Source organism: Sphaeramia orbicularis, chromosome 24, assembly GCF_902148855.1.
Source record: "Sphaeramia orbicularis chromosome 24, fSphaOr1.1, whole genome shotgun sequence".
Taxonomy (NCBI): domain Eukaryota; kingdom Metazoa; phylum Chordata; class Actinopteri; order Kurtiformes; family Apogonidae; genus Sphaeramia; species Sphaeramia orbicularis.
Genome location: NC_043979.1, coordinates 49,670,211 through 49,697,310, shown reverse-complemented (window position 1 = coordinate 49,697,310; position 27,100 = coordinate 49,670,211). Strand labels below are relative to the sequence as shown.

General features: G+C 40.6%; 2 protein-coding genes across 6 annotated transcripts in view; both read right to left on the bottom strand.

Annotated features, from left to right (window-relative positions):
* Nucleotides 1–5,072, bottom strand: part of LOC115415127 (filamin-A-interacting protein 1-like) — a 15,725-nt gene extending 10,653 nt beyond the window's left edge. For both annotated transcript variants that reach the window (XM_030128595.1, XM_030128594.1), the window contains exon 1: nucleotides 4,792–5,072. The gene's annotated coding sequence lies outside the window, so the exon portion shown is untranslated. The remainder of the gene's footprint in view (nucleotides 1–4,791) is intronic.
* Nucleotides 5,073–8,226: 3,154 nt separating this feature from the next.
* Nucleotides 8,227–27,100, bottom strand: part of senp6a (SUMO specific peptidase 6a) — a 47,716-nt gene continuing 28,842 nt past the window's right edge. For 3 of the 4 annotated variants that reach the window (XM_030128599.1, XM_030128600.1, XM_030128602.1), the window contains 14 exons: nucleotides 26,604–26,667; nucleotides 25,635–25,823; nucleotides 24,018–24,211; nucleotides 23,488–23,693; nucleotides 21,651–21,767; nucleotides 19,695–19,817; nucleotides 19,509–19,601; nucleotides 18,063–18,367; nucleotides 16,788–16,873; nucleotides 16,616–16,701; nucleotides 15,830–15,898; nucleotides 13,258–13,408; nucleotides 8,651–8,895; nucleotides 8,227–8,618 (listed from right to left, as the gene is read on the bottom strand). In XM_030128599.1, the coding sequence (XP_029984459.1) occupies nucleotides 8,653–8,895; nucleotides 13,258–13,408; nucleotides 15,830–15,898; nucleotides 16,616–16,701; nucleotides 16,788–16,873; nucleotides 18,063–18,367; nucleotides 19,509–19,601; nucleotides 19,695–19,817; nucleotides 21,651–21,767; nucleotides 23,488–23,693; nucleotides 24,018–24,211; nucleotides 25,635–25,823; nucleotides 26,604–26,667 (1,926 nt within the window). In that variant the 3' untranslated portion in view covers nucleotides 8,227–8,618; nucleotides 8,651–8,652. The remainder of the gene's footprint in view (nucleotides 8,619–8,650; nucleotides 8,896–13,257; nucleotides 13,409–15,829; nucleotides 15,899–16,615; nucleotides 16,702–16,787; nucleotides 16,874–18,062; nucleotides 18,368–19,508; nucleotides 19,602–19,694; nucleotides 19,818–21,650; nucleotides 21,768–23,487; nucleotides 23,694–24,017; nucleotides 24,212–25,634; nucleotides 25,824–26,603; nucleotides 26,668–27,100) is intronic. The other variant, XM_030128601.1, reaches the window with a different exon arrangement.

Genomic DNA, 27,100 nt, shown 5'->3' with positions numbered 1-27,100 from the left:
GGCCAGAGGGTTAAGGAGGTCTGGACCAGAGGGTTAAGGAGGTCTGGACCAGAGGGTTAAGGGGGTCTGGGCCAGAGGGTTAAGGAGGTCTGGGCCAGAGGGTTAAGGGGGTCTGGGCCAGAGGGTTAAGGAGGTCTGGACCAGAGGGTTAAGGAGGTCTGGACCAGAGGGTTAAGGGGGTCTGGGCCAGAGGGTTAAGGAGGTCTGGACCAGAGGGTTAAGGAGGTCTGGACCAGAGGGTTAAGGAGGTCTGGACCAGAGGGTTAAGGAGGTCTGGGCCAGAGGGTTAAGGAGGTCTGGACCAGAGGGTTAAGGAGGTCTGGACCAGAGGGTTAAGGAGGTCTGGACCAGAGGGTTAAGGGGGTCTGGGCCAGAGGGTTAAGGAGGTCTGGACCAGAGGGTTAAGGAGGTCTGGACCAGAGGGTTAAGGAGGTCTGGACCAGAGGGTTAAGGAGGTCTGGGCCAGAGGGTTAAGGAGGTCTGGACCAGAGGGTTAAGGAGGTCTGGACCAGAGGGTTAAGGAGGTCTGGACCAGAGGGTTAAGGGGGTCTGGGCCAGAGGGTTAAGGAGGTCTGGACCAGAGGGTTAAGGAGGTCTGGACCAGAGGGTTAAGGAGGTCTGGACCAGAGGGTTAAGGAGGTCTGGGCCGTTGGAACGCACCATAAGGAGGAAAGTCCTGCAACTGAAGAATCCAAGCAGAGAACCAGGACAGAGAACGGCCTCAGACACATACTAGAACCTGTGGAACATCTGGAAGTTTTACTTCAACTATGAATGGTTTTTCAACAAACAAACAAACAAACAAACAAACAAACAAACGAGGCCAATGCTTTGACTGACATCGATTTAGATATCTGTACAAAGTACACAGAAAAACAAAACGATAAAATAAGGGAAGAAAAAAAAGAAATAAAAAAAGATAAAATTAGAGAAGAAAATATAAATAAATAAATAAATAAATAAATAAAAATAATGATAACTGGAGCCTTTATTGGTTTCATGTTTGGTCCATCAGGTCTCAATCGCTCAGAAAACACAAAAACACACAAAAAACACAATAATACAAAAAATAAAACAAAACAAAGAAAACACAAAAATAAAAATTTTTTAAAAAACACAAAAACTTAAAAATCAAATACAGGATCTAAAGGTGACTTTGTGTCTCTTTAGTGAATCTGGTTTCATCCACTTCAGTCCAGCTGATACATGACGTTCTATGGATTTGAACCAGCAGCTGCTCAGATGACCTCTGACCTCTGACCCCTGACCTCTGACCTCATGGTCACCAGGACAGACTTGTGTGTTCGGACGCTGAATTTAACTCTGACTGAACAAACTGGACTCATTCCAACACATTCCTGGACTGGGGGGGGGGGGGCTGTTGTCATGGGGGACGACATGTGGGTGGAGCCAAAGCAGGCGTCAGTTTGAGAACCAGCTCTAATCAGCCGACACCGCGCCACAACGCTGACATCACTCCCAGAATGCAACAGTCCAGGCCAAGTCTCACATGCCTCTGAGATGGAATGAGCATGAAGTCACCCCCCCCCCCCCCCATAAAGTCTGGATGGGGAGGGGGGGGGGGGGCTTCAGCTCATCAACAGGGAGCTAAAAAATGAAGGATAATGAACACAAAAATTAAAACACAAAAATGAGAAAAAGCTGATCAAGAAAATGATCAAAATAATCAATAAAATCATCCATGAACTGAATGTTGATCAGCTGTTCCAATGTCCACAGCAGTGGGCGTGGCCTAACAGCGTCTAAACACCAGCGTTAATTAAACCTGAATTAAACCTGAGTTAAACGTTAATGAAACCTGAGTTAAAGCTTCGTTAGGTCAGGATGACGTTTCCATGTGGATGAAACAGAAGAAAATCTGTTTGGAACGGATCGTTTCTTTCCTGATTGTTTGGATTCTGTTTAAATGAAGCGACTGGAACACGAGCACAGTTTAACCCTGGACTTAAATAAGAATTAAAGAATTAAATAATTAAGTATTCACATTTATTTTCATGTGATATTTTTTTTATCATTAATCTGATGAAACTCATGTCGAGTCTGAAACGTTTCACTGAAACTGAAATGACATCCAATCATCATCAGTCTGTGATGATGTCATCAAAAACTGAACCCAAACACATACCCCCCCCCCCCCCCCCCCACACACACACACACACACACACACACAGTTCTGTTGTCATGGCAACAGCAGTGCCCGTTATGACCCCGCCCCCATGAGCTCATGGTTCCTGTTTTTGACACTGACACATTCAGAACTGAAGCGAAGACGAAGTGAAAAGAAACAATAAACACAGAAGACACCTAACGTTTCATACAAAAACTGCGATGAAAGTCAACGATGTCGGAAAAACAAGAATATGAACGTGTTCTGATGATGTCACTGATAAAACCACCTGGAGTTAACAGCCCACCACAATAACACTGAGCACGTCAACCAAAGTTTATACTATAGCTGTTAGCTTAGCCCTGGTAGCTTAGCCCCGTTAGCATAGCTCTGTTAGCATAGTTTTGTTAGCTTAGCTCTGCCAGCTTAGCCCTGTTAGCTTAGGTCTGTTAGCTTAGCTGATTATTTTGTGCCCCCCTGTTCAATTTCTTCATTTTGTTGATCATTTTGAGTATTTTTGATCATATATAGTGAATATTTCAAGCATTTTTTGTTCATATTATTTATCATTTTGTGTGTTTTTGTTATTGACTATTTTCTGCATCTTTCATTCATTTTCATTAATTTTTTAAATCATTTTAAAAAATTTCAGTGGCTAAAATAACATTGTGTCTAATACTGTTGACACTGCATCAGCTGATAGTTTACATTACAGCTGTTATCTTAACCCTGTTAGCCTAACCCTGTTAGCTTAACTCTGTTAGCTTAGCCCTGTTAGCTTAACTCTGTTAGCTTAGCCCTGTTAGCTTAGCCCTGTTAGTTTAGCTGATTTATTTGTATCACTACTTGTGATCATTTTGTGCATTTTTGATCAGTTAGTGAATGTTTTGTGCATTGTTTGTTCATATTATTTATTATTTTGTTTTTGTTCATTTTTTTGTTCCTTTTTAAAATTCTGTTGCTTATTCTGTTCATTCTGTTTATATTATTTTGTTCCTTTTATAATGTTAATTTATTTTGTTTTCTGTCCATTTCATTTATTACTTTGTTCATTATTAGTTCATTTTAGCTTGTTTTCTTCATTATTTAGTTCATATTTGTTATTTTTTGCTCCATTTATAAATATTTTGCTAATTTTATTTTTTTGCTATTTTATTACTTTTTGTTCATTTTTGTTCAAATTCTGTGGCTTATTTTGTTCATTTTATTATCATCATTTTATTATGTTGATTTGTTGTTCATTTTTGGTCATTTTGTTCCCTTTTTTGACCTCTGTTTTATAGATTATTCTATTATTATTTGACTTTGGATCATATTGGTCTGAATGTGGAACCTGAACGGACTCAGGTTTAGACGTTTGAACAGACGTTAATAATCTGAATTAAAGCTTCATCGTCTTATTTCAGGTTTGTTGAATTAGATCATCATCAGTTTTTATGTGTTAAAACCCAGATAAAGACGTTTAAAGTCCAATCCATGAGTGGAATCTGGGATAAAAACAGCAGAAAAAAGACGTTATTAACAGACAGAAGGTCCCAGGAGATCTGAGCGAAGCAAAGCATGATGGGTAGAAAAACACAGAGGTTTGAGTTTTACATTCACAGCCTTTTCCTGCTTCTGTATTTTTTATTTTTTCAGTGTAAATTCTTTATTTTTCTATATTTTATTTCACTGATCATGTAGATGTTCATTAAAATTCCTAAAAATAAATAAAAATTTACTAAATAATCAAGTAAATTAACAAAATAATCACAGAAATGAACAGAATAATCAAGGGAATTAATAAAAATAAACAATTATTTACAAAATAATCAAGAAAATGAATAAAAACTGACAATAGTTTGCAAAATAATTAAGAAACTGGACGATAATGAACAAAATAATAGTCAGTTTGAACAGAATAACATTGAATTTGCACAAAAATGAGCAAAAAACAGACAATAAAATGGACGAACTTGAACAAAATAACTGAATACGAACAAAAACAAACTATAAACTGAAGAAAAATAATCAACAAAATGAAGAAAATTAAAATGAATACAGTTCAGTGTTTTTTTTTTAAATCAGACAAAATAAAAAAAAGCATCAAACAAAATATGCAAAGAACAAAAAACATAAAAAAATTAATAAAACTTATTTTGAATTAACTGTTATATGTATGTATGTATATATATATATATATATATATATATATATATATATATAAAACCTGTATTTTCATTTATTTATTCAAACTTTATTGACCTTCAGTCAGTGATGAAATCATTTTTTCTTAAAAAAAAAAAAATAATTTTGATAAACTGTTGAATTCAAATCAAGTCCATTTGAATGATTTTAACTTCTATTACAAACCACAGATGAATATTTTACTGATTTTAAAGTTCATCTTTTTGATTCCAACCTGATTTTGATGCTTTTTGAGTTTAATTAAATTGGATTTTATTTTTCTGTAAAACTATCACAGTTCTATGGAACATTTTAGTCTTTTTAAAGTGAATAATTTGGGCTTTTCGTGTTTAATAACACAAGTTTCAGGACGTTAGATTGGATTTTTCTGCCTAAAGGTTGAAGTTTCATTGGATGGATTTGAAACCTACAGTTTTGTTTCTTTTCTCTGGTCGATTCTCTTCTTTTCAGACTCAGGTGTTGGTTTTTTTTCGTACCTGTTTCAGATCTTCAGTCCAACAGGAGTCCAGTCTTCTGTGGTGCGTTCACTGACAGCCCATAGCCGTGGTAAATCTCTTATTTCCTCTTTTTGTCCTCTTTTTCCCTCCCTCCCTTCGTTTCTCGTCCGGTTTGTTTGTTTGTTTGTGACTCGGCTTCTATATTTAACGTGTGTTCGCAGCTGAAGCCACAGACCTCGAACAGCTGATCTGAAATCAGGCCCAGACCACCCCTGGGCCGGACTGGCCCCTCCCACAGGGGGCGGGGCCTGGGTTACACACCCCCAGAGCGGTAGAGAAAACAGAGTGACGACACTTCCACATACTCACGTTCACTTGAAAGGACTCGATGGCGTGTGTTCGTCTGAAAAACAGCTGTGATTTGGTTTGGAAAATAAACAAATGTGTTTTATTTTTTACGACAGCGTATGACGACCACATCAGAAAATAAAAACACTGTCACTGCGAGAAGAAAGCCGTAAAATAACAAGATCAAACCTGTAATTTTATGAGTAAAGTTGAAAACAAAAAGAGTCATAATTTTACAAGAATAAAGTTGTATTTAAAAAAAATAAAAATCATAATTTAACAAAAATAATGTTGGAATTTTGAGCCTATTAGCTCCGCCCACCAAACACTGAGCCTTCTAATCCCGCCCACCAAATATTGAGCCTATTAGCCCCGCCCACCGAATAGTGAGCCTATTAGCCCCACCCACTATCACCACATTAGCCCCGCCCACCATCACCACATGAGCATTATTCGTCGGCTCCAACAGAAGTGAACGTTGACGTGATCCGGTGTATTTCCTGTATCAGTAATAATAAAAGAACTGAAGTCAGTAGTTCCAGTCCAACCCCAGCAGGTGTAAATATACTAGTGTGTGCTGTATTTGTTTGATATTTATCTGGATTAACCCACGTTCTGCTGTTTGTCCAATAGAAGAACAGCACAGCCCCGTTTGTTTGGAACTATTAACTCTTACATGAACCACCTGATCACCGTAGCAACGACATCAAAGTGTGTCGTAACTCTGTTTTCTCCACCACTCTGCTCATCAGTCCTGTTCAGTTGTTTTTTTCTGCTTTTAGAAACTGAATCACAGCCACAAACTGACATTTTAACACCCGACGGAGTAAAAAACCAACAGAAAAGTGTATTAAAATGAGTCGAATGTGTAGAAGTACATCCTGTCAGTGTTAGAAATGTAAAGGTTTTGTCTTTTTTTGTACATTTTAACAAAAAACCAACAGAAAACACTTTAGTGTCAGTGTTAAACTGACATTTATGTTAAATTTTTGATGTTATTATGGTCTGTATTTAACTTTTATTAGTCGACCTAAAACCATCCACTCATCTAAACCGTTTAAAACCTGTTGATCCACTAAACCAGGGCTGTCAAACATACGGTCAATGGACCAAAACCTGACGCTAAAGGGTCCAATCTGGTCCACGGGATGAATTTAATAAATGCAAAAATGAATTAATGATAAAAAATAATCATATTTGTGTGAATGTGGAGCTGAACTAACAGGAGTTTGACACAACGGCACTAATCCTGTTAATCCATGGAAATAATTGGTGTCGAATACAGTTCTTCATCTGTTCATGGTCATCAGATATGACCATTTTTGGACGTTCAGAGGCTCCGTAGTTACCGTGGAAACACCGTCATCTTCTACAACATTGATTCCCCAGTCAAACCCATGGAGTTGGATCAATGACAGTGGATGGACACACTGGGTTTATGTTCAGTTAATGAATAAAATAAAAAAATAATTAAAAAAAAAACAAAAACCAAAACTACGAAACAATCAATAGGGTGAAAAAATAAGCTAAAAAAAAACAACGCCTAAAATAAAGTTAAAAACAGATAAAATAAGCAAAAAAATGAATAAAAACAGCCAAAAATAATGAATAACTCAACCAAATAAGTAAAATTAACAAAATAAGAAACAAACTGAACAAAATTGAAGAAAAATTATAAAATGAGCAACAAAAATAAACAAAATAAAGAACAAAATTAACAAAACCAAATTTTAAAAAAACTGAGTAAAATGAATAAAAATAAAGAAAATCAGATTGTAACCCCATGGAGTGGACAGACAAACTGTTTTTATAATAAACAAACAAACAAACAAATAAATAAATAAATAATACAAAACAATGTGAAAAAAATAAGCAAAAAATATTACTAAAATAAAGTTAAAAACAGACAAAATAAGCAACGAAATGAATAAAAACAGACAAAAATAATAAAATATTATAAAATTAAAGAAAAATTAACAACAACAAATAATCAGTAAAATTAACTAAATAAGTAAACTGAACAAAACTGAAGAAAAATGATAAAATGAGCAACAAAAGGTAGAAAAATAAACAAAAACTGGAACAAAATGAACACAACCAAATAAAAATACTGAGTAAAATGAATAAAAATGAAGAAAATCTGATTGTAAAACCCATGGAGTGGACGGACACACTGAGTTTATGTTCAATAATAAATAAAAAATACAAAAAACAACAACAACAAAATAACAAAACAATCAATAATGTGAAAAAATTAGCAAAAAATGTTACTAAAATTAAGTCAAAAACAGACAAAATAAGCAACAAAATGAATAAAAACAGCCAAAAATAATGAAAAATTAATAACAAAATAATAAGTAAACTTAACAAAATAAATAACTGAACAAAAATTTGAAAATGAGCAAAAAAAACAAAAACAAAATAAGCAATAAAATTGAAGATAAATTATAAAATGAGCTACAAAATGTAGAAAAATAAACAAAATAAGGAACAAAATGAATAAAAACAGCCAAAAATAATGAAGAAAATGAGTAAACATGAAGAAAATCCTATTGTAAACCCATGGAGTGGATGGACACACTGAGTTTATGATCAATAATAAATAAATGAAAGAATAAAAAAACACAAAACTATAAAACAATCAATAATGTGGGAAAAAGCAAAAAACAAAACAAAACATTAAAAACAGATAAAATAAGAAAATAAGTAACAAAATGAATAAAAAACGCCAAAAAAATGAAGAAAAATTAATAACAATGACCAAGAAAACAGAGAAAAATAAACAAAATAAGGAACAAAATGAATAAAAACAGCCAAAATAATGAAAACTCATAATATAATAATGCCACTGGCCCCGCCCACTGCAGATCAGATTTGGTTTCATGTCGAACCTGAACTAAACATGACTGACAGCCCTGATCTACACCCACTGAGGTGCATTCACTGACTGTGGGAGATCCCACTTTCACTAAGCTGACGTTGTACGGTGAGTGTTTTACCTTTTTACCGCCATATCGTGTGTGCGTGTGTGTGTGTGTGTGTGTGTTTTTGGCGGGAACAGGCTTCCGTACGCAGGTTTCGACATCTCCATGGCAACAAATCAAAGGTTTCAGAGGCAAACAGAAGTGCTCTTGCATCTACGGTGGCTTTTAATGCTCAAAAAGGTTCAGCGACTCCACATCCAAGAGACACAACAAGCACTGAACTACGTCTGTGACTCATGAGATGGAAGATGGTGGAGAGGTTCACCACGAAACACAGCAACGGCCGCTACCGCTTTATTCTTATTCATGTTTGTTCTTCATTTCCTACTCGACTTGAAAGCATAGAAAAGACGATGCAAGAGCAGAACAGTGTGGTCTGCACGGCTCCTCCTCAGCAGAACAACATAACTTAACGGCCACTTCATGGATGAGTCTGAAACGGTACATTACAAAGGCAGCGGAAAAACGCCGGCGTATTTACATCACGTACAAAGTTACGGGTGGAGCCCGGGACGACGGGCCCCGCCCACCCGGACCGCAGGCCCCGCCCACGCCCGCCCGCCGCGCCTCAGGGGCTGACGGGCAGGTGCAGCGCCCCCCCCGTCGACCCCCCCGGAGTCTCTTCGATCTCGGGCTCCTCGGAGGAACTGGGCGGGGCCTCCGGTGGCTCCGGCTCCGCCTCCTTGTCCAGTTCCTGCTGCGCTTGGATCTTCAGGATGAGCTCTCGGATCTCCTCGCGCTTCGTTTTCATTCGCTGCTGAGGAAACCAGTCGGAGAGGTTCATGGGCAGGTGGAAACTGGGGATGGGGTTCTGGAAGAACAGAGAAGAGCGGGATTTAACGGAAAACACGAAAACAGAACAGACGCAAACGCACCATGAAGTAAAGACGCACAGAACGTGCGATAAAAGGACTGAACACCAATATTTGTGTTCAGCTTTGTTTCTAAACTGTCTTTTCATTTAAATATTAGAGTTTGCTCCTCAGGCCCAGCAGTGCATCTGCCCTCTGGAGGAGACCAAAGTCTCAGTTTTACTTAAATACTGTCCATTCCAAAGGACGCTCCATTAAAACAAAAAAAAAAAATTTTAAATGTATGTGAAAAAACTGCTGCTTGTTGTAGTTTCCAATAAAGACAAAAGCTCCAACGCAGACTTTCCTGGGTCTCAGGAGGACAAAACTGTGTCATCTGCTACAGTTTGAAGTACTGTTTTGAACTTTTCTATTTACATGTTCATTCCAAGTTTTGAAAATGGTTCATTCAACAGGTTTTCGGTGAAAAACTGTCAAAAAGTCCATCCATCCATCCATTCTCTTCTGCTTATCTGGGGCCGGGTCGCGGGGGTAACAGTCTAAGCAGGGATGCCCAGACTTCCCTCTCCCCAGACTCCTCCTCCAGCTCATCCGGGGGGACCCCGAGGCGTTCCCAGGCCAGCCCACAGACATAGTCTCTCCAACGTGTCCTGGGTCTTCCCCGAGGTCTCCTCCCGGTGGGACATGCCCGGAACACCTCCCCAGGGAGGCGTCCAGGAGGCATCCGAAACAGATGCCCGAGCCACCTCAGCTGGCCCCTCTCGACGCGGAGGAGCAGCGGCTCTACTCCGAGCTCCTCCCTGGTGACTGAGCTCCTCCCCCTATCCCTAAGGGTGCGCCCAGCCACCCGACGGAGGAAACTCATTTCGACCGCTTGTATCCGGGATCTTGTCCTTTTGGTCCTGACCCAAAGCTCATGACCATAGGTGAGGGGAGGAACGTAGATTGACCGGTAAATCGAGAGCTTCGCCTCTCGGCTCAGCTCCTTCTTCACCACAACAGACCAGTACAGCGACTGCATCACTGCAGACGCTGCACCGATCCGTCTGTCAATCTGACGCTCCATCCTTCCCTCACTGTGAACAAGACCCCAAGATACTTAAACTCCTCCACTTGGGGCAAAGACTCCCCACCGACCCGGAGAGGGCAGACCACCTTTTTCCGGTCGAGAACCATGGCCTCGGATTTGGAGGTGCTGATCCTCATCCCGCTCGCTTCACACTCGGCTGCAAACCACCCTAGTGCACGCTGAAGGTCCAGGTTCCATGAGGCCAACAGGACAACATCATCTGCAAAAAGCAGAGATGAAATCCTGTGGTCCCCAAACCGGACCCCCTCCGGCCCCTGGCTGCGCCTAGAAATTCTGTCCATAAAAATTATGAACAGAACCGGTGACAAAGGGCAGCCCTGCTGGAGACCAACGTGCACCTGGAACAGGTCTGACTTACAGCCGGCAATGTGAACCAGGCTCCTGCTTCGGTCATACAAGGACCGGACTGCCCTTAGCAAAGGGCCCCGGACCCCATACTCCCGAAGCACCTCCCACAAGATACCACGAGGAACACGGTCGAACGCCTTCTCCAGATCCACAAAACACATGTGGACTGGTTGGGCGAACTCCCATGAACCCTCGAGCACCCGATGGAGAGTATAGAGCTGGTCCAGCATTCCACGACCAGGACGAAAACCGCATTGTTCCTCCTGGATCCGAGGTTCAACTATCGGTCGGATCCTCCTCTCCAGTACCCTGGAATAGACTTTCCCCGGGAGGCTGAGGAGTGTGATCCCCCTGTAGTTGGAGCACATCCTCCGGTCCCCTTTCTTAAAAAGGGGAACCACCACCCCGGTCTGCCAATCCAGAGGTACTGTCCCCGACTGCCACGCGATGTTACAGAGACGTGTCAACCAAGACAGTCTCTGCACATCCAGAGACTTAAGGTACTCAGGGCGAATCTCATCCACCCCCGGTGCCCTGCCACCGAGGAGCTTGCCAACCACCTCGGTGACTTCAGCTTGGGTGATGGACCAGTCCACCTCTGAGACCTCAGCCTCTGCTTCTTCTATGGAAGACGTGGCAGTGGGATTGAGGAGATCCTCGAAGTATTCCTTCCACCGCCCGACAACATCCCCAGTCGAGGTCAGCAGCTCCCCACTTCCACTGTAAACAGTGTTGGTGGCGCACTGCTTTCCCCTCCTGAGGCGCCGGATGGTTTGCCAGAATTTCCTCGAGGCCGACCGATAGTCCTCCTCCATGGCCTCCCCAAACTCCACCCAGACCCGAGTTTTTGCCTCCACAACAGCTCAGGCTGCAGCACGCTTGGCCTTCCGGTACCCATCAGCTGCCTCGGGAGTCCCACGGGCCAACAAGGCCCGATAAGACTCCTTCAGCTTGACGGCATCCCTTACTTCCGGGGTCCACCACCGGGTTCGGGGATTGCTGCCACGACAGGCACCGGAGACCTTGCGACCACAGCTCCGAGCAGCCGCTTCGACAATGGAGGTGGAGAACATGGTCCACTCGGACTCAATGTCCCCAGCCTCCCCCGGGATCTGGGAGAAGCTCTCCCGGAGGTGGGAGTTGAAGACCACACTGACATCGGGTTCCGCCAGACGTTCCCAACAGACCCTCACAACACGTTTGGGCCTGCCGAGTCGGTCCGGCTTCCTCCTTCGCCAGCGGATCCAACTCACCACCAGGTGGTGATCGGTTGACAGCTCTGCCCCTCTCTTCACCCGAGTGTCCAAAACACGCGGTTGGAGGTCTGATGATACGACAATGAAGTCGATCATCGACCTCCGGCCTAGGGTGTCCTGGTGCCAAGTGCACTTATGGACATCCCTGTGTTGGAACATGGTGTTTGTTCTGGACAAACTGTGACTAGAACAGAAGTCCAGTAACAGAACACCACTCGGGTTCAGATCGGGGAGGCCGTTCCTCCCCGTCACCCCCCTCCAGGTCTCACTGTCGTTGCCCACGTGGGCATTGAAGTCGCCCAGGAGAACAATGGAGTCCCCAGTTGGAGCACCATCCAGCACCCCTCCCAGGGACTCCAAGAAGGCCGGGTACTCTGCACTGCTGTTCGGCCCGTAGGCCGAGACAACAGTGAGGCACCTGTCCCCGATCCGAAGGCGTAGGGACGCGACCCTCTCGTTCACCGGGGTGAACTCCAACACATGGCGGCTGAGCTGAGGGGCTATGAGTAAGCCCACACCAGCCCGCCGCCTCTCACCGCGGGCAACGCCAGAGAAGTGGAGAGTCCAGCCCCTTTCGAGGGGTTGGGTTCCGGAGCCCAAGCTATGTGTGGAGGTGAGCCCGACTATATCTAGACGGTATCTCTCAACCTCCCTCACAAGCTCTGGCTCCTTCCCTCCCAGCGAAGTGACATTCCATGTCCCAAGAGCTAGACTCCGTGTCCGGGGATCGGGTTGTCGGACTCCCTGCCTTCGACTGCCACCCAATCCACACTGCACCCGGCCCCTATGATGTCAAAAAGTCATTTTTTCCTAATGGACTCTAAGCTCCGCCCCTCTACTTCCTGGACTGGCTCCTTTATTTCCTGTCTGTCATTATTGGACTCACTGTTTACTCCAGGCGTGTCTGCTGCTTCTTATTGCGACACTGATTAATTAGACACACCTGGATTCACCAGTGTGTCCAATAATGACAGACAGGAAATAAAGGAGCCAGTCCAGGAAGTAGAGGGGCGGAGCTTAGAGTCCATTAGATTTCATGTTTTTTTTTGTGTGATTTTAGGTTTAGTGTGTTAATACAACATGTCAAATGAATAAAATACAATAAAATGAATAAAATAAAATAAAATAAAATGAATAAAATAAGTGTACAGTCACAGGTTGGGCTGAAAAACATGAACCAAATAAGGCAAAAGGAACACTTAGATATGAAGGTCTTAAAACCACCCACATGCACTCAGACTGAAGGGTTCTACAGCTGCAGACACAACAAACAAACAAACAAACGGTCAAGAACCTGAAGGATTTTAACCCTTTAAACAACAGCTCCATTTTCTGACATTAGGAATAATTATTACCACCAACCCCCCCCCCCCCCCCGCTCCATATACAGTGGACCCTCCTGTGGGTTCTGGTTCCTGTGTTCTCCAGTTCTGGTTCTAGTTCTGGTTCCTGTGTTCTACTCTTCTGGTTCTGGTTCCTGTGTTCTCCAGTTCTGGTTCTAGTGCTGGTTCTGGTTCCTGTGTTCTACTGTTCTGGTTCTGGTTCCTGTGTTCTCCAGTTCTGGTTCTAGTGCTGGTTCTGGTTCCTGTGTTCTACTGTTCTGGTTCTGGTTCCTGTGTTCTCCAGTTCTGGATCATCTGTCTGTCGGTTCTTGTTCTCGTTCTCACCTCAAAGAAACTCTCCACGTACTGGAGGACGTAAACACCGCAGTCGCTGAAGTTGTCCTGCTGAGGAACACGAGGACTGGAACCCTTCATCACATCTTTACCAAAACTCCTCTGGGTGGATTTACGCACCTCCCACTCCACCTCCAGGTACCTAAAACAAACGCACCCACACACGCAGGTTTAGGTTCTATTCTGAATCGATTATAATTACATGTACAACTGTCATGAACCACATCATTAAATATGAACTGGTCTGATTTGGTCACATACAGTGAAATATTTTAACCCTTTAATGACATTAATTACAGACCACAATGACACAGTTATAGGAATAATAATAATAATATAATAAGAATTTATTTTATCTACCATGTAATATTTGTACTTGTTAAATTATTTTTTTATTATTATCATTATTATTACTTACATACTAAAATTACTTATATATTGTTGTTACAACTACTATTACTATTATCATGTTATTACAATTAGAATAATGTGATTATTTAACTAATATATGTATATTTATGTGTATTTATGTATATATGTACATATGAGAAAGAGATATATACACACACAAAACTATCTGTCTATAGTGCAGTAAATATAACATAATTACATATATAGAAATAAAGATTATATACATATGAGAGACAGAGAGAGAGAGACAGTTACAGAGACAATCACTCATTTCTACTCGTTCATTCTAATCTACAGTTGTCTGTTTTTTTCTGCTGTTTTTAAAGTGATTTTTATTCATCTTTTATTATAATATTTCTTTTATGTGTATATTTGTTGTTTTGATACTGGAACCTTAATTTCCTGATGGAACAATAAAGTTCTACCTAATCCAGTCTAATCTAATCTAATCCAGTCTAATCTAATCTAATATAATCCAGTCTAATCTAATCTAATCTAGTCTAATCTAATCTAGTCTAATCTAATCCAGTCTAATCTAATCTAATCCAGTCTAATCTAATCTAATCTAGTCTAATCTAATCCAGTCTAATCTAATCTAATCCAGTCTAATCTAATCTAATCTAGTCTAATCTAATCCAGTCTAATCTAATCTAATATAATCCAGTCTAATCTAATCTAATCTAGTCTAATCTAATCTAATCTAATCCAGTCTAATCTAATCTAATCTAATCCAGTCTAATCTAATCTAATCCAGTCTAATCTAATCCAATCCACTCTAATCTAATCTAGTCTAATCTAATCCAGTCTAATCTAATCTAATCCAGTCTAATCTAATCTAATCCAGTCTAATCTAATACAGTCTAATCTAATCTAATACAGTCTAATCTAATCTAATCCAGTCTAATCTAATCTAATCCAGTCTAATCTAATCTAATCCAGTCTAATCTAATCCAGTCTAATCTAATCCAGTCTAATCTAATCCAGTCTAATCTAATCTAATCTAATCCAGTCTAATCTAATCCAGTCTAATCTAATCTAATCCAGTCTAATCTACTCTAATCCAGTCTAATCTAATCTAATCCAGTCTAATCTAATCTAATCTAATCCAGTCTAGTCTAATCTACTCTAATCCAGTCTAATCTAATCTAATCCAGTCTAATCTAATCTAATCCAGTCTAATCTAATCTAATCTAATCCAGTCTAATCTAATCTAATCCAATCTAATCTAATCTAATCCAATCTAATCTAATCTAATCTAATCCAATCCAATCTAATGTAATCCAGTCTAATCCAATCTAATCTAATCTAATCTAATCCAATCTAATCTAATCTAATCTAATCTAATCTAATCCAATCTAATCTAATCTAATCTAATCCAATCTAATCCAATCTAATCTAATCTAATCTAATCCAATCCAGTCTAATCTAATCTAATCTAGTCTAATCTAATCCAGTCTAATCTAATCTAATCCAGTCTAATCTAATCTAATCTAGTCTAATCTAATCCAGTCTAATCTAATCTAATATAATCCAGTCTAATCTAATCTAATCTAGTCTAATCTAATCCAGTCTAATCTAATCTAATCTAATCTAATCCAGTCTAATCTAATCTAATCCAGTCTAATCTAATCCAATCCACTCTAATCTAATCTAATCCAGTCTAATCTAATCCAGTCTAATCTAATCTAATCCAGTCTAATCTAATACAGTCTAATCTAATCTAATACAGTCTAATCTAATCTAATCCAGTCTAATCTAATCTACTCTAATCCAGTCTAATCTAATCTAATCCAGTCTAATCTAATCTAATCCAGTCTAATCTAATCCAGTCTAATCTAATCTAATCTAATCCAGTCTAATCTAATCCAGTCTAATCTAATCTATTCCAGTCTAATCTAATCCAGTCTAATCTAATCTAATCCAGTCTAATCTACTCTAATCCAGTCTAATCTAATCTAATCTAATCTAATCCAGTCTAGTCTAATCTACTCTAATCCAGTCTAATCTAATCTAATCCAGTCTAATCTAATCTAATCCAATCTAATCTAATATAATCTAATCCAATCCAATCTAATCTAATGTAATCCAGTCTAAAATAGTCTACTCCAGTCTACTCTAATCCCAGATCTTTCTTTGTGTCAGTGTGTCGTACTCTCTGAGGGTTTTGACCACCGTGGACCGAGCCGGACCTCGGAGGGAGTCCATGATGAGAATACAAGGCCTGAGGAAACAGGAGACAGGAAGTCAGAGGGCGGGCTTTAAAGGATGGCTTCAGCCAATAAATGCTGTGTGTTCAACAGCAGCAGGAAATTCACACAAACGGCCTCGACTGGTTTCTGTTCCACAAACGCTAAAAACAACATCCTGTAAGACTTTAAATCTGACTTCATTATCGGAGAATATTCAGAAAGACCATGAACCCCATGGCTCCTCCTCCTCCTCTAACTGCCTTAAACGTGCTCCCTGGTGGAGCAGCGCGGCCCCCTCCTCCCTGTCGGAGCAGCGCGGCCCCCTCCTCCCTGGTGGAGCAGCGCGGCCCCCTCCTCCCTGGTGGAGCAGCGCGGCCCCCTCCTCCCTGGCGGAGCAGCGCGGCCCCCTCCTCCCTGGTGGAGCAGCGCGGCCCCCTCCTCCCTGTCGGAGCAGCGCGGCCCCCTCCTCCCTGGTGGAGCAGCGCGGCCCCCTCCTCCCTGGTGGAGCAGCGCGGCCCCCTCCTCCCTGGTGGAGCAGCGCGGCCCCCTCCTCCCTGGTGGAGCAGCGCGGCCCCCTCCTCTCTGTCGGAGCAGCGCGGCCCCCTCCTCCCTGGTGGAGCAGCGCGGCCCCCTCCTCCCTGTCGGAGCAGCGCGGCCCCCTCCTCCCTGTCGGGGCAGCGCGGCCCCCTCCTCCCTGTCGGGGCAGTGTGGCCCCCTGCTGGCTGCCCGTCAGCGGTGCGTCCACTCACTGTTTGCAGAGGTTGAGTCTGGAGGCGGTGGCCGAGTCCGAGGGGGCGGAGTCTTCGGCCAGGGCGCCGTCCTCGCTGCACTCGTCCTGGACACAAACACGACGACACATTCAGTAAATCCACTTCCTGTTTGCGGTAAAGCCCACCCAGGGGTTGGAGACGTCAAACACACCTGACAGGAGCTTTGGTCGTCGGAGAAGGTGTAGGCGTCGTCTCTGTTTCCTGAACCGTAACAAACACTGATTCTGTGTAACTCACCTAAAAAAGATACATAAATAAATAAAACCACACAGAGCATCATTAGTTCAATATTACATATGAGACTGGGTCTGTAAATATAAGTTAAGTCCTTTTAAATGAATGGAAAAGGTTCAATCTGAGTGCAGGTGTTTCTATTTGATACTTTTAGTGCCTTTGGTTTCACTGTTAGTGTTTCATCTGTAAGTTCATAGTTTGGTGTTTGATGTCAAGTTTTATGTAAGGTACTTTATGTTTGGTTTTAGTGTGGATGTATTCTGTCCTGTAACTTCTTTTTTTTCTGTAACTTCTGCTGCTGTCTGATCCAGGACACTCTTCCAAAACTGATTTTTAATCTGAGTGAGACTTTTTTCCTGGTTAAATAAAATAATATAAAAATACCTAAAAATGTCATATTTCTGTCACTCACGTAAAAAATATGGGGGAAAATGGGATGTTTATGTTAATCAAAGAAATCCTTGAACCTGTATAATGTTATACTCACATATACACTTATTTGGACTTTTTTTGCTTAATTTTTACAAATTTTTTTCAGTCAATCAATTTATTACAAAATGATTACAAGCAGTCAAAATCGACAGTTTGTTTACAGATCCATTTTGGATGAGGACCCCCCAGAATCAGTCCTCAGTTTATAAATGGGGGCCCTTAGACATGTGATGAGAGACATACTTGACATTAGAATCTTAAACTTCTAGGACCCACTGTTCACATTTGTGGACAAGAGTTTCACAACTTTATACAAAAACAAAAAAAACTGTCCACCACAAAGGACATTCCATAAAAATTTGAAAAACTGCATCTGAAAAAACTGTTGCATCAGGACGTTTCCAGTATGGGCACTGATTGAACAAAAACAAAAAAAGCTGGTACTGCTGACATTTCCTGGGTCTGAGGAAGTTCAAGAAATTCAAATGTTCTAAATAACTACAAACATTTTAGAATATTGACCTATCTATCTAAGGATGCTTCATTTCATTTCCTTTTCCTGAGTCCTTCTGTAGTCAGTATATTCCATCTGTCCTGAACCTGCCAGTATTTCATTTGTCTAAAGGTTGAACTTAGATGCTCTAACTATTATGGTCTGTTTTCTGTTTGTTTGTTTGTTCTAAATACTGTAAAACTTCTATATAAAAATAAATGTCAATATTTCTGTCACTGCTCAGGTTTTTACACATGGGGAACTCACTGGTGTACTGCTGCTCGCCGTCGGCCGTTGCCGTGGCGATGGCGGTCTCCTCTTCTCTGTCCTTAGCGGGATCTCCGTCGCCTCCTTCCGACGCCTCGGGGACGCCGGGCGACGACTGTCCCGACGACCCGTCCAGGCCGTCTCCGTCGGGGGACAGGGGCCGGCAGTGGTCCGGGATGTTCTCCTCCGAGGAGGGGTCGGCGGGGTCGGTCGACGGGGGGAGCGGACCCTGGTACAGAGGGTTGGGCTCCAGAACTGGACCCTCGAGGCCGGGGAAGCAGATGACGGCCAGGTACCAGTGAGCTCTGAGGAGAAAAACCAACAAAACACCAACACTGGACGAATGCACGCACACGGAACCTGGAGATGATGTCACACATTTAACCCTCGGATGTCCAGGTGAACGTATTAAACACACTTTACACCTACTGTTGTTAAAGTTCACATCATTTTACACAGTTTGGTCTGAATTCAACTGTTGTTCATTTTCACCTGATTTTTTAAATTCTGATCCATCCACTAAAATCATCCCAGTGTAAACTAGAAAAGCACTCGGAGAACGCAGACCTTCGCCAAGGCAGATCTTTGTATTATGAACACATTACTTGAAATTATAATTGTTATATTCGTTAATGTTGAAAAGTTCTATAAATAAATAATTTTAAAAAGTACAACTTTTGAATTCTGACCTAAAACAGACTGTAAAAACACTCTGACCTTAAAGTGTGCACATGCTCACCTGGATACTGGACAGCTAATGATAAAAAGTCCATCCTGTTTCTGTTTCCTAAACATTACTCACTGATGCTGAAAACCTGAGAACCAACAGCGGCATCAAAATCTGAATACTTATTGTTAAAATGTCCTGTTTTTCTTTTTAATGACTGTTTCAGGTTAAATCAATAGGAGGTTTGGCATCATATTCACAGTCTACATCATATATTTATGAGTAAACTGTTTATTTACAGTCACGGAAAAAAATGATTAGACCATCTAAAGTCACCACAAACACTGGTTCTGTAATCCAGTACCAGCTCCTGTGTGTGTCATGTGACTAACACAGACAGAACACAAAACATGGAATGAATAAAAGCACTGTTTTTGTCAGTACAATGACACATACTGATGGAAGAACTGAAGGCATTTGGGTTATTATTAAGAAAACATGTTAAATGGACAGATATCAGCTGTGAAATTAAACTACTGTGAGATAGTTTTGGTATTAACATGAACAAGAAACTGAAGAAAACAAGGGGAAGGCAAGGGATTTTTTCCACAATGTATTTTGTGGATTGCGTTTTGTAAAACAATACAATTATTCTTCATTTTCCCATCAGATTGGACTATTACCACCTATCATTAATTCACATTAAGTCTCTATAAATGACATTTGACCCATTATTTTGTAATCAGTGGAATAAAGTAAAACTACAGGAGTTCACTTACGATTCGTTGATGGGAACAAAAATAAAGTCTTTCTGAAACAGATCCACGTGTCGAGTCCATGTTTTCACCCTGTTGTGCTTCCTTTTCTGGATTCTATGAAGGAAAAAAAAACAACAGTGAATGAGTTTCTGGGTGAAAATGTGGTAAATATCAGAGTTTTCAGACGGTGTTTTTTTTTAAACTTACGGCAGGTTGGTGGTGTCTGGAAGGTTCCTCCTCTCCCTCTGGTTCAGACGTTTGTAGAAGAATGAGCTGAAGACGTGGATTCTTTGAGCGTCTTCTTTTCTCAGTTTCTCTAAAACTAAATATCTGACGTGGAAGGAAAAAAACAGCAATGTTAAAACTAGTCTCCAGTGTCTGTACGTCAGCGTCTGTTCTATGTGGGTCAGAACCAGCTGAATGTGTTCTATGTCTGGTTCTATGTTCCAGTCCTGTGGTCTGGATGGGGATGAATCTAACTATAGAAGTGGGCGGGACTTTCACTGGAGCAGAACTCAACTCATCCAATCACAGTCCATATCTGACTTCTATCAGTGACCAATAGGAACTAGACTGACATCTGGAACCACTGACATGTTCTAAACCATCAACATATGGACTAGTAGAAGAAAAGGAACATTTTTGGTAATTAAAAAAATTACAAATTTCTTTCAACAGTGAACACACTTTGTAGACATTGTCCCAAAGAAGAAACAAAAACTAGAAATGAATCTGACCAGTAGTTTCATCAGACGTTTGAAGACTTTAGTTTTGAAGACCATGAGATTCACAAAATAAACAAAGAAAAACAGAAATAAATAAAATAAGCACTCAGTAAATTAATTTAGAAAATGAGAAAAAATGAATAAAATTATGACAAAAATGAACAAAAATCTAAGAAAATAATTAAGAAAACAAACAAAATCATCTAGAAAATGAATAAAAACATTTGCAAAAAAAGCAAAAATGAACAAATATAAACAAAATAATCACAGAAAAACAGAAACATGAACAAAAATGAACAAAATTAGAAAGAAGCCATTCAGACATGTGTTCAACTCTAATCTCTTATTTTCCATTCCACTACTTTTATGAAGCTCAGACTTTGTTAACTCTTTAAGTGCCAGACAGTTAAGGGGCTAATAAGCCTTAAAAGTGCCACAGAATTTGGCCGTTTTTCAGTATTTCGCGTCGTTTTTATAATATTTGAAGAATCCTGCAGGAAACCGCTCGGTAACATCCGACCGATTGCTGATTAGATCCAAAACGCACCGGACGCAGCCGATTCATTATTGATCGTAATTTGCATAATTTATAATAATAATAATAATAATAATAATAATAATAATAATAATAATAATCTTTATTTATATAGCACTTTTCATACATTAAAAACTGTAGCACAAAGTGCTTTACATATCAGTTTAAAAATCAGTACCGCCCCCCCACCCACACCCACCCACTCACCCGCACACCCACCCACTCACCCGCACACACACACACACACACACATATACATGCAAACCCACAAGCTCACACATACTTAAGAAGACTGACTGAGCACGGGTAGACCAGAACAAAAATGTACAAGTAAAAGTAAAACATCAGTTTAGGAGGCGCTGTCTCAGGGAGCCATCCGCACCAGGAGGCAGCCGCCGACCCCGGCGACCAGGCACCAGCAACACAGCCCCGCATCCCAACTAGTGGGAGAGGGCCAACTGGGACCCCCACCCACCAGAAAGGAGCGGACCCCAGTGAGAGAAGGCGCCACAGCCCCCGGAGTCCACAGCCGCCCCCCGGCATGGAGGGCTCCCTCTGATGAAACACCGGAGAATAAGAAACATTAAAAACATATAAAAATATTATTCGGTCGCGTGACCTCAAATTCCCGTCTGCTTGGTCTCAAAAGGGGGACACAGAAAGAACGTCATCGAAATGTGAGAAAGAAATGGGGGTGGATGGTTTGTTTGTACACAAATGTGGCGTGTTCTCCAAAGCCGATCTGATCGGCCCGTGGCACTTTACAGGTTGTTTTCGTAAAGCCGATTTAATCGGCCCATGGCACTGAAAGTGTTAAACCTATTTCGACCGTGGACACGTTGCCTTGACAACAGCTCCTGGGCTGTTGAGAACCTGATCTGTGACCGTTTGATGAATACTCACTTTAAATAAAAGTCTAAGATGACATCGTTAAGGAACTCTCCGTCGTTAAGGCAGTGCAGGTCTTCATTGGTGACAGAGATGCCTCCTTTGGCTGGAGGAGGAGGATACACCATCAACCTGAAGAACCACACACACACACACACATGAACCATCAGCAGAAACTGGAAGAAGTCTGTTTAGACTTTGTCCACAACACAGAAGAAGACTGAGGAAAAAAAAGGATCCATTTAATGGAAACTATATGTATAACTGATTAGGGCTGTGCAATTAATCAAAATTCAATTACGATTTCGATTATTACACGCAACGATTACAAAAATTATGTAATCGAGAAAAAACGATTATTAATTTTGAGTTCTTTTAATTCACGCGCACGCAAGCTCCCATGAGCTGCTCTGCCCCGCCCCCCTCTAAGCTACTGCTGCTGCTAGCCGGCAGGTCCACCCCAAGAGGACAGTTGGACCTAGCGGTCTGGAAAAACGGCAGGAGAATCCCAGCAGAAGTGCTTGGTAAACAAAAAAGGCAAGTCCAATTCAATTGTATGGAATCACTTTGGGTTTGATGAAGAAGACGAAGAGCAAAAACACATCACGTGCAAAAAGTGTTTGGTAGTTGTGTCCGCACCGACCGCTAACACAACAAACCTTTGTAACCATCTGAAGTTTAACCACCGCCACCTTTATCAGAATCTTATGAAAAACTAAAACACATAAAAACAACTTCGTCCGCAATGCAATCTTCAGTCTCCGAATCTCTTTACGCTGCAACTCCCGTATTAACCTAACCCTAACCCGTATAACCCTAACGTACGTTTTCTAGATGGCTGATGTATACAGAAGGCCTGAACTGAAACCTCACAGCACGCCACTGAATTTACTGTTTCATACTACATTGAACATACTTGAATTTATAATTTGCACTTTACGTGAGTTTGTTTTTTTTTTTTTTTTTATTGCTACAGTTCTATGGCAAGTCTATAGCAGTTTAATTCCAGTGCACTATTTGTTTACAAAAGTGAACATATTTTGTTTTAGTGGTTAAAAGCTTTATTTATGTTTAAAGAGTATATTTTACATTGCTTTGCAAGAAAAAAATAAACAACTTTAAGGTTAACAAATAATCGTTTTTAATAATCGTGATTTCAATTATTGCTAAAATAATCGTGATTTTTTTTTTTTTCTATAATCGAGCAGCCCTAACACTGATATATGAGTACGATTAAAGACTAGACATGTAATTAAACATTATGTTCTAACTCATGTTCTAAACAGTAGAACTGATCTGATTTAAACCACAGTTCAACACTTTACAAGAAATGACACAATTTAATCATCACACCTGGAAATATCAGACATTATCAGTGGAATTAACATTTTTCTGGTTTAATTAATATAACGAGGTTTAACCTGAAACACAGATGGAAGTTTATTTATTTATCATTATTTTATTTCCTTTTTTATTTTTAATTAATCTTATATCTGTACATATGATGTTCTGCTGATAATGGAACAATAACTACCCAGAAGGATCACTAAAGGTCTATCTAATCTAATCTAGTCTAATTTAATCTAATCTAGTTTTAATGTAATCTTGTCTTAATCTGATTTAATCTAGTCTAGTCTTAATCTAATCTGATCTAGTCTAATCTCAGTTTAATATAATCTAATCTAGTCTAGTCTAGTCTAGTCTTAATCTAATCTAAATGTATCCTGTGATCCAAATTAAGATCAAACTAAAACATGTGATTAAATTCTTTTTTTCAGTGTTCTCTCAGGTTTCCAACAGTAAATGTTTGTATGTTTTTTTTTTACTATCTGTGATGCGTTCAAGGACCCACTTGATGATGGGTCCAGTGAAGGTGGGCTGCAGGTCTGTCATGTCCTCGTCCTCCTCTTCGTAGTACGTGCTGGTCTGTTGCCGTGTGGACATACGTGTACGTACGGGGACGGCCACCGGCGTTACCGGGCTCACCTGGCCCACCGTCGTTACCTTGGTAACTGGGGTAACCGGGCTGATTTTAGGAGGAGTCTGTATTGGCCCCGCCTACAGAGACGAAGGAGACGAGGGTTAAAAGAACAGAACAACCACTGGAAAACCACTGTGATGTTCTGCGTGGTTCCACCTCTGTGACACTGTTTCTGTAAACTGGCTTCAGATTTGATTTGATCTGCCTCCCCTTCATGTGAAGCACTTTGGAACATGTTTTCAAAAGTGCTATCTAAATAAAGCTTTACTCACTTACACTGAATGTTCTGTGTGGTTCCACCTCTGTTTCTGTGACCTGTGGGTCCTGGCTTTGGGGACCTGGTCCAGAGGACACCCACCCGGTCCCGGGGACACCACCCACCCGGTCCCGGGGACACCCACCTTGTCCTCCTTCTGGATGGAGGCCTTGTTGTAGTTGACCAGGCGGATGTTGGCCTCCTCGAAGGGCAGCTTTGCGGGGAAGTTGCTGAGGTTGTTGCTTCTTCCGATCTCTCCTAGAATGTCCTCCAGGATCATCTGCTCCTTCATGGCCAGACCATTCTCAAAGATCAGGACGATGTACTTCTCATCCGACTCTGGACGAACAACAGACGGCAGATGAGATACAGTCAGATTCAACCCTGGAACCAGGAGGGTCGTCCTCGATTATAGGATGTCGTACATTTGCGTGGTTGTATATTTTTTTATATTGTCACGGCTGGATATTTTTGCAGTCATATCTGAGTGGTTGTATACTTGCGTCGTGTACTCACAGCCTCCGTCGCAGTTGTACATTTGCGTGGTCGTATATTTTCGTACATTTGAGTTGTATACTTATATACTCATGACCTCCTTCGCAGTCGTATATTTTCATATATTTGTATCGTATATACTCATGGCCTCCTTCGCAGTCGTATATTTTCATATATTTGTATCGTATATACTCATGGCCTCCTTCGCAGTCGTATATTTTCATATATTTGTATCGTATATACTCACGGCCTCCTTCGCAGTCGTATATTTTCGTATATTTGTATCGTATATACTCATGGCCTCCTTCGCAGTCGTATATTTTCATATATTTGTATCGTATATACTCATGGCCTCCTTCGCAGTCGTATATTTTCATATATTTGTATCGTATATACTCATGGCCTCCTTCGCAGTCGTATATTTTCGTATATTTGTATCGTATATACTCATGGCCTCCTTCACAGTCGTATATTTTCGTATATTTGTATCGTATATACTCACGGCCTCCTTCGCAGTCGTATATTTTCGTATATTTGTATCGTATATACTCACGGCCTCCTTCGCAGTCGTATATTTTCGTATATTTGTATCGTATATACTCACGGCCTCCTTCACAGTCGTATATTTTCGTATATTTGTATCGTATATACTCACGGCCTCCTTCGCAGTCGTATATTTTCGTATATTTGTATCGTATATACTCACGGCCTCCTTCGCAGTCGTATATTTTCGTATATTTGTATCGTATATACTCACGGCCTCCTTCGCAGTCGTATATTTTCGTATATTTGTATCGTATATACTCACGGCCTCCTTCACAGTCGTATATTTTCGTATATTTGTATCGTATATACTCACGGCCTCCTTCACAGTCGTATATTTTCGTATATTTGTATCGTATATACTCACGGCCTCCTTCACAGTCGTATATTTTCGTATATTTGTATCGTATATACTCACGGCCTCCTTCACAGTCGTATATTTTCGTATATTTGTATCGTATATACTCACGGCCTCCTTCGCAGTCGTATATTTTCGTATATTTGTATCGTATATACTCACGGCCTCCTTCACAGTCGTATATTTTCGTATATTTGTATCGTATATACTCACGGCCTCCTTCGCAGTCGTATATTTTCGTATATTTGTATCGTATATACTCACGGCCTCCTTCGCAGTCGTATATTTTCGTATATTTGTATCGTATATACTCACGGCCTCCTTCACAGTCGTATATTTTCGTATATTTGTATCGTATATACTCACGGCCTCCTTCGCAGTCGTACCACTGGCCTCCTTTCTCCTTGGACATGTGCAGCTGCGTGCGCAGACGGCTGCACTCCTGCGCAGACGTCTGGAAGAACAGAACCGGCAGCTTGCGGACGTTGCACCACTCACAGCTGATCAGCTCCGACGCCTGCAGACGAACCTTCTCCACCGTCTGCACCTCTGAACCTGAGGAAAACCAACGGCCCGTTAGAGACCAACGACGACAGCAACAACAACAATGACAACGACTACAATTACAACAATGATGACAACAACAACAACCTGAGGAAAACCAAGGGCCCGGTTCACTTCATTAGAGACCAGCGACAACAACAACAACAAGCAGCAGCACATGCAGTTTGATTAAAGGAGCAGTTGAACAAACAGGAAATAGAATTAGAGCAGATAGACTGGAACTGACAAACACCTACCAAACACAGAGCTGTGGTTTATATTAAAACTACTTCATTACACCTGATTAATATTCAATTACTAATGAAAAATAAGAGTATTTCTATTGTGTTCATAACAGAATTGTGCAGTTATAGAACAGAATAGAATAGAACTGAATAGAATATAGCAGTTTAGAAGAGAATAAAACAGAATAGCCTTTATTGTTATTGTGCTCCTCCAGTCAGTGCAACAATATTAATAAAAAATAAAAATATCTGGAAAAAAAGAATAGAGCGAATATGAAATTACAAAAAGTAAAAGAAGAAACTAGAATATAAAATTTAACAAAAAGTCAAATAACAAAACTTAAGTAAAATAAAATAAAAATAGACATAAAATATGAACAGCCACAATATTCCCAGTGTGTATTTGAATGAGTTTATAGAAATGTTGCATTTAAATTTAATAAATACTGAATAAATATTCCATAGTTACTGTAATTGTATTGTTTGTTTCTTCTACAGGTGTTTTTGTTCCTTTAAATCCACCGTACTGATCCTGTTTGAACCTGACGTGTGCGTTCGATTTCCTGCTGACTCGTACCTTCAGTTTCCAGCTGGATGTGGTCAACGGCGAACTGGAAAAAACAGAAAACCTGAAGTCACCAACAGGTCTGAGGGTTTGTGAACATGACAGGGGATTCATATAAGATCATACTGATTAAAAAAACAAAACTGTCCTTCAACAACACAAACAAGTCATTAACTAAGACAAACTACAGCAAACACCTGGTTTAAAAAAACTGTCTACGTCTGGAAATGAGTTTATTCACTATAATCTGGATTATTTACATCTGATGTTCAATAATGTGCACTGACCCCAACAAATAAACACACAAGATTAAACAGGACAAGATTAAACAAAATTAAATAAAATTAAAATAACTAAAATAACATAAGATTAAATAAGATGCAATACGATAAGATTAAATAAAATAAGATTAAATAAGATAAAATAAAATAGAATTAAATAAGGTAAGATTAAATACGATTAAATATGATAAGATTACA